Source organism: Cyclopterus lumpus, chromosome 23 (assembly GCF_009769545.1).
Source record: "Cyclopterus lumpus isolate fCycLum1 chromosome 23, fCycLum1.pri, whole genome shotgun sequence".
Lineage (NCBI taxonomy): Eukaryota > Metazoa > Chordata > Actinopteri > Perciformes > Cyclopteridae > Cyclopterus > Cyclopterus lumpus.
Genome location: NC_046988.1, coordinates 14,709,365 through 14,724,364, shown reverse-complemented (window position 1 = coordinate 14,724,364; position 15,000 = coordinate 14,709,365). Strand labels below are relative to the sequence as shown.

At 42.2% G+C, this 15,000-nt stretch overlaps 1 protein-coding gene across 1 annotated transcript in view; it reads left to right on the top strand.

Annotated features, from left to right (window-relative positions):
* Positions 1-15,000, top strand: part of LOC117726202 (thyrotropin-releasing hormone-degrading ectoenzyme-like) — a 123,774-nt gene that overhangs the window by 100,330 nt on the left and 8,444 nt on the right. The window contains exons 11-16 of the mRNA XM_034526336.1: positions 274-362; positions 1,580-1,713; positions 2,175-2,230; positions 11,266-11,413; positions 11,611-11,714; positions 11,962-12,069. Of these exons, the coding sequence (XP_034382227.1) occupies positions 274-362; positions 1,580-1,713; positions 2,175-2,230; positions 11,266-11,413; positions 11,611-11,714; positions 11,962-12,069 (639 nt within the window). The remainder of the gene's footprint in view (positions 1-273; positions 363-1,579; positions 1,714-2,174; positions 2,231-11,265; positions 11,414-11,610; positions 11,715-11,961; positions 12,070-15,000) is intronic.

The following is a 15,000-nucleotide window of genomic DNA, read 5'->3' as shown; positions in this document are numbered from 1 at the left end:
CTCTCTCCCTATCTCCCTCTCTCTCTCCCTCTCTCCCTATCTCCCTCTCTCTCCCTCTCTCTCTCCCTCTCCCCCCATCTCTCTCTCTCTCTCTCACTCTCTCCCTCTCTTCCTATCTCCCTCTCTCTCCCTCTCCCTCTCTCTCTCCCTATCTCCCTCTCTCTCCCTCTCCCTCTTCCTCTCCCTCTCTCTCTCCCTCTCCCTCTCCCTCTCCCTCTCCCTCTCCCTCTCCCTCTCTCTCCCCCTCTTTCTCCCCCTCTCTCTTCCCCCTAGCTTACAGTGGCAGATCCCGTTGACGGTTGCCGTGGGCAACGCCTCCAGTGTGAGTGCAGAGAGCCTCATCTGGGTCCACAACAGATCCGGTAGGTCTGAGAAGAGGATTCATTTGTTCCTCAAGCAGCAAACAAATGATCTCAAATTCATTAAAGCGTTATCTGCTGTCTGTGAGCCGTGGGAATAAAGATTGAGAATAAAGATTTGTGTACTAATAGAATAAAGTTGCTGTTATTGGAATCTTTTCTCGAGAAACGCTTCACATCGATTCTTGCAGAAGCTTCTTGGAGAATGCAGAGAATAAAACTCTCTGGGTCCGTTTGTTTGAGGATAAATTCTGCTTCTTTATATTGTGATTAAAACTTATTCTACTACGGTGTTTGACAATTAAAGATGGTTCTTTTCATGTAGGTTACAACTCATTCTGCCTCAGTTCTTGTGAAATAAAGCTGTTTATGGTTCAGTTTTGAGAAATAAAGCTGGCTAAGGTTCTGTTTTGAGGAATAAAGCTGAATAACGCTGGTTATGGTTCTGTTTTGAGGAATAAAGCTGGTTCTGGATGTGTTTAATAACAGCTGTTGACAGAGTCTGGGTTCTGGCACCTACTTGCAAGGTGAAGGGAGTCCGTCCTGTAGGTATAACTTCTACCAGAGGGCAGGAAGTAGAGGAAGTGGGTAATACTCATTAGCTATTCGCTTGTGTTTCCTCTCCTGGCTGGTACACAAAGTCTGTAAGATCCCACAAGCTGCTCGACTGAAGTTTACAACCTTGTTACAACTGCAGAGGATGTTCTTGTTTTACTGCCAGTCGATAAAACTTCGTAGTCAGCAGAACCGGTGAGAAGAGGATGCACATCTTGTCGATTTATTTAGATGTTTTAGCTTTTACATTCTCTGCTGCATTTTAGTGTGCAGATGTAACACCTTCCAAATAAATATAGTGTTCTATCTTCTGTCTTTCTATGGTTCTTCATCTAATTTGACAGATTCCATGTTGTCCACATGCAAATCATGTACGTCATTGGTCAACTGTAAATGGATGTATTACTATATACATAAGTATATGATATTTCTCCACACACAGAAGGTGGTATCCCTTTGGTTTACACTGGAGGACCGATCCCTCACTGTTTGTCTTTTTAACCTCACATTAAGAAAGTAATGACACACTAAAACCCAACAAGAGAGAGCGTGGTGTCGTCTGCATATCGCTCGACCTTCGACCTGCTTCCGACTTTGTGGTTGAACGGTTTGTTTTTAAGGAGAAAGTTGTTGATCAACTGACTCGTGTTCATGTTTCCTCTCAGAGACCCACAGGGTCGGACAGATGGACGATACCACCTGGTTGTTGGGCAACATCAACCAGACGGGTTACTTCCGCGTGAACTATGACATCCAGAACTGGAAACTGCTGATTCAACAGCTTCACAACAACCCCCAAGTACGTGTCTGCCTGTCGGGGGTTTTCTCTTTCTCTCTCTCTCTTTGACCTACTTCACCCTTATTTATCATTTTATCAGATCTCAGGTCAAACCTGTTAAATTTAATGTCCGTCCAACACACTCGCCTTAAGACCTTTGGTGACCGAGCTTTTGAGGCAGTAGCACCAAAATTACGGAATTATTGAATATGGGTTTTCTGATTCTGTGAAGTCGTTTAAAAATCAACTAAAGACATTCCTGTGTATACCCATGATCTGTTTTTACTGTGTATTTCATTGTGCCTTCTTAAATACGTGTCTTGTGTAAAAACCTCTTATGCCCCTTGGATTGTCACTTTGTTTTTCTACTCCTGTTGAGCACTTTGTGACCTCTGTCCGTGACAAGTGTGATATAAATAAACTTTACTTACTTACTTCTCTGTCTTTCTCACGTCCTCTTTGTCCATCTCACTATTTTGCAGATCATCTCCGTTGGAAACCGGGCCGGACTTATCGACGACGCCTTCAACCTGGCCAGGTGAGCCGTCTTCTAACCAAGACTATACAATAGTTTCCTCCTCAGACTTACTCACCGGGGTGAAAGTGGTTGACAGATGACTAGTGTCTAGAGGCTCACCTGTCACTCAACCTGAAGACATCTGGACATCTGGTATAGCACAGAGTTGGGTTCAAGACCCGGCTGAACCATCGTCTCTGCCGGTTTCTGTTCGCTTGTAATCGCCTCTCAACGAGCAGCGTCTCTTTGTCCAATGCCGGCCTCCCTCAGACATGTGTCTGTTTTAATGGGCAGAATATTTTTGAATGGACGGATATATTTCAGACTTGTCGTCGTCTGCTCCGCCGAAGTTTGAATGCGGTTTGACTGCAGCGTCAGCTCCACACGGAGGTTTATATCCTGTGTGAGACGATGGATCCTCGTACGAGGCGATAGGCCGGAGCTTTGCCGGCGGGCGACTCCGCCATCCACGACCACGAGATAAATGCGGCTCCGCGGCTCGGGGATTACCGGCGTTGCCTGAAGTCTGCTTCTTTCAATGTGAAGATTTCACCTTTTGCATTATTTTGCTTTTAATATGTGTGCATGTTTATCAAACCTGCCGGTGCCCCCACGACTGAGGTATTTGTCAAACTGTGGGTGTTTCTCATATTTTTGTCCATTGTGACTATTTATTTAGTCAGCAGAGCTCAAAAACTAAAAAGTTTATTGACGTTAAAAAGTCACGTTGTCAGCTTTCCAACTAATTTAAGTAGCAAAAAGAACAAAAGCATCGAGCCGGTGAGCGGTGGAGATAAAACTCTATTTACTGATTGTTTGGTGACCCTTACGTTCTGAAGCAGAAACAAATAATCCTTAAAAACCCGGCGGTTTCTCGGTCTCCGTTCCATCCATTCAAGCGTCAAAGTTACGCAACACAACAAGTACAAAGAGAATTGTGAGACGTGCACTTCAAAACGCCGTCGTCTAATCCGTCATCCGTCTAATTTGCCTAATCTTAAAAGTTCTTCCCAGATTCTGTCAACAAGTCGTAAGAAAGGAGCATTCACTTCCTGCTGTGGTTTCTGACTCTTGGAGATATTGGACCACAAAAGGGTTTGAAGTGTGCTCGTCATTTAGATTTTTTTAAATTTGGAAACCTACAGACACAAATCCTGTCGCTTGCATTCTCTCCTCCGGTGCGTTCGAACCGAGGCCCCTTCTCCGGCTCTGAGAGATGACGACCCACGCTGCTGCATTCAGAGTAGACTCCCTACGAGAAAGAAATACATTCACAACCTGTGCCAGACGGAGGCTCTGTGATGAATGAGAGAGAGAGAGAGAGAGAGAGAGAGAGAGATAAAGTTAGTGGAGTGTTGTCGTTTCTCATCGTCATGTTTTCAGCCCCAAGCTTTTTGAGCACTGTAACCAAAATCTACTCTGACACCATCCACATAACTCAATCTACCCTCTCTGTCTCTCTCTCAGCCATCTGTCTTCTGTCATGTTGAATGAGCAACAGCTAGAGACGACTGCAATGCCCTCTGTGTGTGTGTGTGTGTGTGTGTGTGTGTGTGTGTGTGTGTGTGTGTGTGTGTGCGTGTGTGTGTGGTGCTCAGCAGAAACAGAACTATAGATCCTTTAATATTCACTTTGTTGGACTTTGTAGTTCATAGGAAGTTCGACCAGCTCGCCTCACTTTTAACGGTTTTTATTGGACCTTCACAGAAGTGACAGGTACTGCATGTAAGTACACTAGTACATATTATGTATCCTTGTACTTCTACTTCTCAGAGGTAAATATTTTACATTTTACTCCACTACATGTAGTGTGACAAATGGAGTTACTTTGCAGTTCAAGAATACAAAATGTTGATATATTAGAAATTATTTCACAAGTAATATGTATTGAAAATATGTATAAATATTTAGAAATTAGCTCCACCTTTTTATTTACCTTCCATTTAAGTGATGAACACATTAATGGATCAATAATTATATAACAATATAACGTAATTTATTTACATTATTTACATGCATTATGGTCCACAGGAAGGTCATTTCTTTTTAATTTTTTATTTAGTGTTTTATATATTTTCCATTGGTGCTGATAGCATTAAAGACGCCAGTCAGACAAACAGTTTATCCTGATGATTAAACCACTTCAGTCGGAGATGAAGCTGAAAGTGTAAAACATCTCTCATCGTGCGGCCGAAGTAAACGATTACGGTAAATATGGCAATAAAAAATTGAACCAAAGCCGGATATTACAGCCGTGTGGGTAATAACCCCACCTCTGTTTTCTCTGTTGATTGAATAAAGATGGAATAGGTTTGGGAGTGCACACGGAGGTCCTATAATCGAGAGAGGGGAAAATAAACATAATATTTCTCCTTTTAGCATCGAAGCAGCTGCTCGCTCGACACACAGATGTTGCTTCAGACCTCCGACCATTGAAAGTGATTACAGTCTGCTCTCTGAACTCATGGCAGTAATGCAGTTCTGTCTTCTGCTTGCGGTTTGATCGGCGGAGGCGTGCGCCGCCCACGCGGCGCTAAATGCTGATTGGTGGCGTCGGATCTGTGTGTGTGTGTGTGTGTGTGTGTGTGTGTGAGTGATGCTGGTTTAGTCTCAGCTTAGCAGCAATAAATGGCTGCGTCTCTCTGAGTGTGCGCTTAAACAGTGATGGATGTCGCCTCTCTCTGTGTGTGTGTGTGTGTGTGTGTGTGTGTGTGTGTGTGTGTGTGTGTGTGTGTGTGTGTGTGTGTGTGTGACCGCAGCAGTCCCTCGTTAGCTCTCCACTGAGCCTTGCTAATGGCTAATGGACAAACAATTAACTGGCCCTTAACGATGTTAACGAGTTAATGAGCTCGTTAGGATGACAACACTGCGAGACATATACACACACACACACACACACAGACTGTAAGTGAGAGGGAAAATTGAAAATCTATAACCTCCTCGTGTCGGGCTTAAGTCCTTTAGAGGCCGGCTGAGTGTAAAGTGTGTGAGGTTGGAACCAGTGAAAAGGTCACGGAGTCATTCAAATCAAAAGGGTTTAATATCTCAGCCTCTTTGAACTCATACACAAACCCAAAGTACACACATTATTTGTTCCTTTTTTTAAAGCTAAGTTATCTGGCTGCCGGTGGTGCCGCCCGTTTAGACACGTCCCTGCTCGACTTCCAGTCTTTATGCTAAGCTACGCTAACTGGCTGCTGGCTGTAACTTCACGTATTTACCAAGCAGACGTATCAATCTCCTGATAAGTGTATGATCCAAAATGTTAAACTTTTCCTTTAATGTGTGAAAGACAGATTTCACGTGATTCAGGGTCTGAATTGTTGGTCTTTTTTTAGGGTTTTATTTCTCTGTGTTCCAGTTCCAGGTCTGTGACCGAAATCTTGAGCGTTAGAGTTGCGATGCAGATTTTCTACATATTAGAAAGTACCGAGCGTTGTGCTCGGTGTGCATCGTAGATCACTCGAGAACAGAGACATAAAGACATAGAGACATAAAGACATAGAGACATAAAGACATAGAGACATAAAGACATAGAGACATAGAGACATAAAGACATAGAGACATAAAGACATAAAGACATAAAGACATAGAGACATAAAGACATAAAGACATAAAGACATAGAGACATAAAGACATAAAGACATAAATACATAGATACATAAATACATAGAGACATAAAGACATAGAGACATAAAGACATAAAGACATAGAGACATAAATACATAGAGACATAAAGACATAGAGTCATAGAGACATAAAGACATAGAGACATAAAGACATAGAGACATAAAGACATAAAGACATAAAGACATAGAGACATAAAGACATAAAGACATAAATACATAGATACATAAATACATAGAGACATAAAGACATAGAGTCATAGAGACATAGATACATAAAGACATAGAGACATAAAGACATAAAGACATAAAGACATAGAGACATAAAGACATAAAGACATAACTACATAGAGACATAAATACATAGAGACATAAAGACATAAAGACATAGAGACATAAAGACATAAATACATAGAGACATAAAGACATAGAGTCATAGAGACATAAAGACGTAGAGACATAAAGACATAAATACATAGAGACATAAAGACATAGAGTCATAGAGACATAAAGACATAGAGACATAAAGACATAGAGTCATAGAGACATAAAGACTTAGAGACATAAAGACATAGAGACATAGAGACATAAATACATAGAGACATAAAGACATAGATACATAAAGACATAGAGACATAAAGACATAGAGACATAAAGACATTGAGTCATAGAGACATAAAGACATAGAGACATAAAGACATAGAGACATAAAGACATAGAGTCATAGAGACATAAAGACATAGAGTCATAGAGACATAAAGACATAGAGTCATAGAGACATAAAGACATAGAGACATAAAGACATAAAGACATAGAGACATAAAGACATAGATACATAAAGACATAGAGACATAAAGACATAGAGACATAAATACATAGAGTCATAGAGACATAAAGACATAGAGACATAAAGACATAAAGACCTAGAGACATAAAGACATAGAGTCATAGAGACATAAAGACATAGAGTCATAGAGACATAAATACATAGAGACATAAAGACATAAAGACATAGAGACATAAATACATAGATACATAAAGACATAGAGACATAAAGACATAGAGACATAAAGACATAGAGTCATAGAGACATAAAGACATAGAGACATAAAGACATAGAGACATAAAGACATAGTCATAGAGACATAAAGACATAGAGACATAAAGACATAGAGTCATAGAGACATAAAGACATAGAGTCATAGAGACATAAAGACATAGAGTCATAGAGACATAAAGACATAGAGTCATAGAGACATAAAGACATAGAGACATAAAGACATAGAGACATAGAGACATAAATACATAGAGACATAAAGACATAGAGTCATAGAGACATAAAGACATAGAGACATAACGACATAGACCGATTCATAGAGACATAAAGACATAGAGTCATAGAGACATAAAGATAGAGACATAAAGACATAGAGACATAAAGATAGATACATAAAGATAGAAACATAAAGATAGAAACATAAAGATAGAACCATAGAGACATAAAGATGGAGACATAGAGGCATAAAGATAGAGACATAAAGATAGAGACATAGAGGCATAAAGATAGAGACATAAAGATAGAAACATAAAGATAGAGACATAAAGATAGAGACATAAAGATAGAAACATAGAGATAGAACTATAGAGACATAAAGATAGAGACATAAAGATAGAGACATAAAGATAGAAACATAGAGACATAAAGATAGAAACATAGAGATAGAACCATAGAGACATAAAGATGGAGACATAAAGATAGAAACATAGAGACATAAAGATAGAAACATGGAGACATAAAGATAGAAACATAGAGACATAAAGATAGAAACATAGAGACATAAAGATAGAAACATGGAGACATAAAGATAGAAACATGGAGACATAAAGATAGAAACATAGAGACATAGATTAGGTAAAGAGGCAGAACAGGAATAAGAAGACAGACTGATGCTTCAGTGACACTTTGTATGCAATCTCGTATGAAGTGTCTCAAAAGTGTTCATCTGCTAGTTGAAAACTGGAAAAGTAAACATGTAGGTGGGGCTGGACTGTTGTTGCCATGGCGACCACTATTTCTTCCCTGGTTCGCCCCGTCAATCGTAAACAGAAAGTTCTTTTTTTTAATTAAATTTGGTGGATGGATTATGGTAATGGTCTCAGAGGCCAGGTGCAAGATGGGAATGTAGATGAATGTGTGGAGGTTGGATACGAGATTATGGAAATATGACGGCCTGGAGTTTAAAGTTTAGTTGGCTCCTTTAAAGACTTAGAGAGTCTTATCTAAAACCGATTAACTCAGTGGAGTTCTGTCTCTCTCTCTCAACCCACTGGTGGAAACAGGGGGGAAATGCAGAAAATGGTATGCAAAATACAGTAAAGTGCCGTCTTATAATGCCCTTCCAGGAGAGTACATGTTTCAAAGTGCCCTATCAAGTGCCCTTTCAGTGTAGGAAACATGATTAAGTGCTCCCAGTTTAAGGAAATGTGATAAAGTGCCTTCTAGGGCGCCATTCCAGTGCTGAAAAAGAGATAACGTTCCCTTGAGAGTGCCCTGCCAAGAGAGAAAACATGATAAAGTTCCCATTGGGTGCCCTGCCAAGACAGAAAACATGATAAAGTTCCCATTGGATGCCCTGCCAAGACAGAAAACATGATAAAGTGCCCATTGGGTGCCCTGCCAAGACAGAAAACATGATAAAGTTCCCATTGGGTGCCCTGCCAAGAGAGAAAACATGATAAAGTGCCCATTGGATGCCCTGCCAAGACAGAAAACATGATAAAGTGCCCATTGGGTGCCCTTCCAGTAGAGAGAACACATGATAAAGTGCCCATTGGGTGCCCTTCCAGTAGAGAGAAAACATGATAAAGTGCCCATTGGGTGCCCTTCCATGAAAGAATACATGATAAAGTTCCCATTGGGTGCCCTTCCAGTAGAGAGAACACTTCATAAAGTTCCCTCCAGTGTTAATAACGATATTTAAGTTCCCTATAGAGTCAAACAAACATGATAAAAGCCTTCCAGTGGAGAAAACATGATATAAAGTGTCCTCTGGGGTGCCTTCCAGTGGGGAAAACATGATATAAAGTGTCCTCTGGGGTGCCTTCCAGTGGGGAAAACATGATATAAAGTGTCCTCCGGGGTGCCTTCCAGTGGAGAAAACATGATATAAAGTGTCCTCCGGGGTGCCTTCCAGTGGGGAAAACATGATATGAAGTGTCCTCTGGGGGGCCTTCCAGTGGAGAAAACACGATATAAAGTGTCCTCCGGGGTGCCTTCCAGTGGAGAAAACATGATGTAAAGTGTCCTCTGGGGGGCCTTCCAGTGGAGAAAACACGATATAAAGTGCCCTCCGGGGTGCCTTCCAGTGGAGAAAACATGATGTAAAGTGTCCTCTGGGGGTGCCTTCCAGTGGAGAAAACATGATATAAAGTGTCCTCTGGGGTGCCTTCCAGTGGAGAAAACATGATATAAAGTGTCCTCCGGGGTGCCTTCCAGTGGGGAAAACATGATATGAAGTGTCCTCCGGGGGGGCCTTCCAGTGGAGAAAACACGATACAAAGTGTCCTCCGGGGTGCCTTCCAGTGGAGAAAACATGATATAAAGTGTCCTCTGGGGGGCCTTCCAGTGGAGAAAACATGATATCAAAAATAAATAAAAATGGGTGCTTATAAAATGAAGAAAACACAATATAGTGTCCTCTGGGGTGCCTTCCAGTGGAGAAAACATGATATAAAGTGTCCTCTGGGGTGCCTTCCAGTGGAGTAAACATGATATCAAAAATAAATAAAAATGGGTGCTTATAAAATGAAGAACCCCCCCCCTGCCCACAGCCTTAGTCCACCACAACCTGTCTGTAATAAGAAAACAGTCCATGAAACAATCTTGGTAAAAAACCATGAAATCCACTCATTCCACATTCTCATTGCGTCTGCCACTCACTTTGATTGACAGTTCTTGAGTAAAGGTCAGAACTCACTGGCTGTGAAATCGTACATTTCTCTGCAGTAGTTTCTCAACGCATCCCTTCTCTCTCCAGTCCGAACACGGAGAGCGGCAATAAAACAAAAAGAAAAGAGTTCACTTTTAGACCAACTGCCTGCCTCATTAATATTCATGAGTTGTGGGTGGGGCTGAAGGTCAAGCCCCCCCCCCACCAACTCTAAAACATTGTGAATCTTAATGAATGCACAAAAGGACGCTGGTTAATATTCATGAGGAGGTGGATGTAACCCAATAGCTCCGCTGGTGTTCAGAGGCCAAGTTTTTTTTAACTTGTCACACACTGTAGTTTATTAACACACACACACACACACACACACACACACACACACACACAGATGTAATCCGGCCTCAAATTGAATTCATGTCCTGAGTCCAAAAAGACTCAGTACGAAACACCAAATGTGTCAAATAAAAATGTTTCTTAATTCACTTCACGTCTTTTCATCTAAAATATTTACATAACAATACGTAATGCAGTCAACGGAGTTTAATATTTTTTTCTGGAGAGCTCACATCGATGGTGAGAGATTGGACCACTGATGAAAAAATACAAAACCCGCTGCGGGGCTTGAAAACAATAGTGTGGTTGATTTGTGTGTTTTCCCCTTAAAGCAACACTGACTTCTAAAAGAAGCAAAATGTTTCAGGCACACTGTGTACGTGTATAGAAGAAATGGACATAGTCACGGTCCTATACAACCAGAGAAGTCGCCCCCTGGTGGTCAGGAGAGAGAATGCAGCTTTAACACATGAAGCATAGACTTCTATACAACCAGAGGAGTCGCCCCCTGGTGGTCAGGAGAGAGAATGCAGCTTTAACACATGAAGCATAGACTTCTATACAACCAGAGGAGTCGCACCCTGGTGGTCAGTAGAGAGAATGCAGCTTTAACACATGAAGCATAGACTTCTATACAACCAGAGGAGTCGCTCCCTGGTGGTCAGTAGAGAGAATGCAGCTTTAACACATGAATCATAGACTTCTATACAACCAGAGGAGTCGCCCCCTGGTGGTCAGTAGAGAGAATGCAGCTTTAACACATGAAGCATAGACTTCTATACAACCAGAGGAGTCGCCCCCTGGTGGTCAGTAGAGAGAATGCAGCTTTAACACATGAATCATAGACTTCTATACAACCAGAGGAGTCGCCCCCTGGTGGTCAGTAGAGAGAATGCAGCTTTAACACATGAAGCATAGACTTCTATACAACCAGAGGAGTCGCCCCCTGGTGGTCAGTAGAGAGAATGCAGCTTTAACACATGAATCATAGACTTCTATACAACCAGAGGAGTCGCCCCCTGGTGGTCAGGAGAGAGAATGCAGCTTTAAGACACAGAACCGCCTGTTCCAGCTAGTTCATTATCTTGTCCTATGGCTGCAGTGTGGGTCAAGTCTGACACGTACTTTTCTTCTTTCTGTCTCTCAGGGCCGGGTACCTCCCACAGGGCGTTCCCTTGCAGCTGATTGGCTACCTGCCAGCGGAGCCGTCCTTCCTGCCGTGGCACTCCGCCAGCCGGGCGCTCTACCAGCTGGACAAACTGCTGGACCGCACAGACGAATACAGCCTGTTCAGTGTAAACACCCGATCGATCAATTAGCGCCGCAGTCAGTCCGTCAGTCAGTAACGGCTTCATGATGGCAGAATGAACTGTCTCTTTAACGCTGACAGCTGGCTGTCTGTTCATTAGCTCCTAATGGCATGTGTGTGTGTGTGTGTGTGTGTGTGTGTGTGTGTGTGTGTGTGTGTGTGTGTGTGTGTGTGTGTTTCCAGGACTACGTGCTGAAGCAGGTTGCATCGCGGTACCATCAGATGGGTTGGCCAACAAACGGGCCCGGCGGCGAGGGCAACGTGTTGCAGGCGTCCTACCAGACTGAGTAAAGCGTTCTGTCAAACATCACACAGGCGGTTGCTTGAGGACGCACTCATACACACTCCTATTGATATTAGCTCAATAATGACTGTAATCGTGCGGAGCGGCAGGTCTCTATAAATTAACGTGTATAAGTGCAGCAGAATATATATATATGTACAGTATTTCGAACGATCCTGATCCATAACTGCACGATATGATTGTTTCACTGGAGGTGAAACTGACTCTCATGTACGCGTGTTCCTCTCCAGGGAGCTGCAGAGGGAGCTCATCATGTTAGCATGCAGCTTCGGGAACAAGCAGTGCCACCGTCAGGCCGTCGCCTACATCTCAGACTGGATCTCCAGCAACAAGAACAGGTACCTGAGAATTACCCACAATTCATAGCGACGTGACGCTATAACACGGGGGGGGGGGGGGGGGGGGGTCACCAGTGGAAGCGTGGAGACGCAATGAAAGGAAAACACGTGAGGCATTTCTCTCACATTTTATTTTCTCATTCTTTATTTTTTTATTTTTTTTATCTGTAAACAACAAAACGGAACAGATCAAGAATTTAACACACATGGTCAAATTAAAAACAAAGATTTTATTGGCTTTATTTTTAATCACATCCGTCCTTGACAAAGACAAATAAAGTAAAGTAAAATAAATAAATAATCCAATAAAGTAAAGTAAAATAAATAAAACATATGCTTGGCATTTAAAATGTTAATTTTGTTATTAAATCGTTTGACAAATAACTCTCGTCTCTCGTATCCGTCATGAATTAAATGACGGCGGAATGTTCACCAGCTGATCCCAGATCAGAATCATGTGGGTTGAACACTGCAAGTTGCATTGGACAGAATCTAATTAGTGTTTTATTGATTTGAAGTGGAGTGAAGCGTAACCATCAATTAACCTGTGAAGGTAAAAGAGAAAAGACCAGCTCTGACTTCTTCTTCTTCTTCTCTTTGTAATGCCGCCGGCTCGTCTCGCTTCCTCCGGGGTCCTTAACCAGATCTGCAAAATTAGATTTCAAACGGCAAATGAAACTGAAACAGATGCTGCTGTTCTGTGCGGAGCAGCAGGGAGCTGATGATAAGAGGGACGCCCGGAATGAAACCATTGAATTAAACTCAGATTTAGACTCCACAGATTTCATGAATGGATTCCCAGAGAAGGAAGCATCTTCGTTAATGTCAGGAACACGTTCGGCGTGAACGACAACAACAACATATCCCACCTCTTTGTTAATATCCCGTTCCACCAACTGTGTTTGATTGACTCCTCTTGTTGTCAAAGTTAAGTTGTTGTTGTTTACAGCACGAGCGGCTGGCGCACGGCGGCCATATGGCAGCGCTATTTTTTTTTTTTGGAAAAGCTCCCTTCTCGCTACAACACATGTGTCCTTTTAGAGTTTAAGAAGCAATTTGGAAACGCTCCATTTTTTTTTTTTTTTTTTTTCAATGCTTGGCTGAATCTACATTCACGAAGGGCTTAAATCTCTGCAGAGGGGTGATATCCCCTTTTGTTCTGTGGGTCTTAATCCACACGTATGTGGGTTTCCTGCAGAACAACTGATTTTACAAATGGGCAGGACGAGTTAGTTCTGTTTCTGCAGCGATGTGAGTGGAACCACAGAACCACGTGCGTGTGGAACCACAGAACCACGACGTCGACGAGGGGTCCGACCCCGCCTTTGATATACGTGGGAATCGAAACCAAAGACCTGCGTTTGCACCTGGATTCACCTGCCGTGCGGATGACTTCCTGTCCGGGACAATGAGAGTAATTACTGCGGCGCACGGCCAGTATTTTAGTGCCTGCATCCCCTCTGGATTGTTAATCACGTCCCGCCGGGGTTGTGTTGTAAATGAACCGTCTACTCGGATCTGAAAAATAAAAGCTGTTTTCAGATTTATCCAAGTGCAGCTGCAAGCAGCCGTTTATGGATTAATCTGGTCGGGGGTCCCTGGGCCACAATGAACTGCCGGGGCCCCCATTAACCCCCTGCTTCTTGCTTTCTCCGTGCATTGTATTTCCACGCTGGTGTTTGTTCACCTGGACCCGCTCATGCTGTGCAGATAAACCGTCTGTTTTCCTAAAAATAGAACAGGGAGAGAAGCCGGAAATCAAACTGTTTTTTCCGTGTTTATTTGATTTATGCCAAATTAAAGTGAAATGTTGTCGCAGCTCACCGGAAAGAGAGCGGACGCAGCTCCAGATACGGATGGCTGGCTAGTTAACTCGGTAAATGGACCTGTACTTGTAAAGCAACCTTCTAGTCTTCCGACCACTCAAAGCGCTTTAACACTACATGACATCATTCACCCGTTCACACCCATTCATGCACTGATGGGAGGAGCTAAGGTTCCACCTGCACATCTGCAGTAACTAGCCAATTAAAAAGCCGTTAGACCCGTTGGCCACCAGCCCGCTGGTCGGCACATTATTTGTAACAAGTGAAGCATTAAAGCAAGTTAGCGAACTAGTTAGAAAACATTGCACGATTAACAATTTATCTTGCTAGTTAGCTAACAAACTGATTAACAATCTAGTTAGTTAACTAGTGTGTTGCCTAACTAACTAATTAACAATCCAGTTAGCTAACTAGCTTGTTAGCTAACAAACTAATTAACAATCTAGTTGGGTAATTAACTTGTTAGGTAACACACTGATTAACTGTCTAGTCAGCTAACTAGCTGGTTACCTAACTAACTAATTAACAATCTAGTTATCTAACTAGCTTGTTAGCTAACAAACTAATTAACAATCTAGTTGGGTAATTAGCGTGTTAGGTAACAAACTGATTAACTGTCTAGTCAGCTAACTAGCTTGTTACCTAACTAACTAATTAACAATCTAGTTAGCTAACTAGCTTGTTAGCTAACTAACTAATTAACAATCTAGTTGGGTAATTAGCGTGTTAGGTAACAAACTGATTAACTGTCTAGTCAGCTAACTAGCTTGTTACCTAACTAACTAATTAACAATCTAGTTAGCTAGGGTTTTTGTGATGTGATTGACGTGCCACTTGAAGGAGAGGGTTGGATCAAAGATGACCTCAAGGTGACCGATGTTCATGGAAGCAGGAAAAGGCCGATCGATGCAGAGGGAGAAGTTGTGTTGTTCTTGAGTGAACCGATGACTTTTGTTGCTGTTGAGTTTAAGAGCGTTAGCTTGCAGCCAGGTGTTTCTTTCAGTGAGGCCGTTGGTGATGGACTTGATGGAGATGTAGAGCTGGATGTTGTCAGCGTAGCAGCAAGTATCCTCCTTAAATACGTCACGATGCATCAATCAATCAA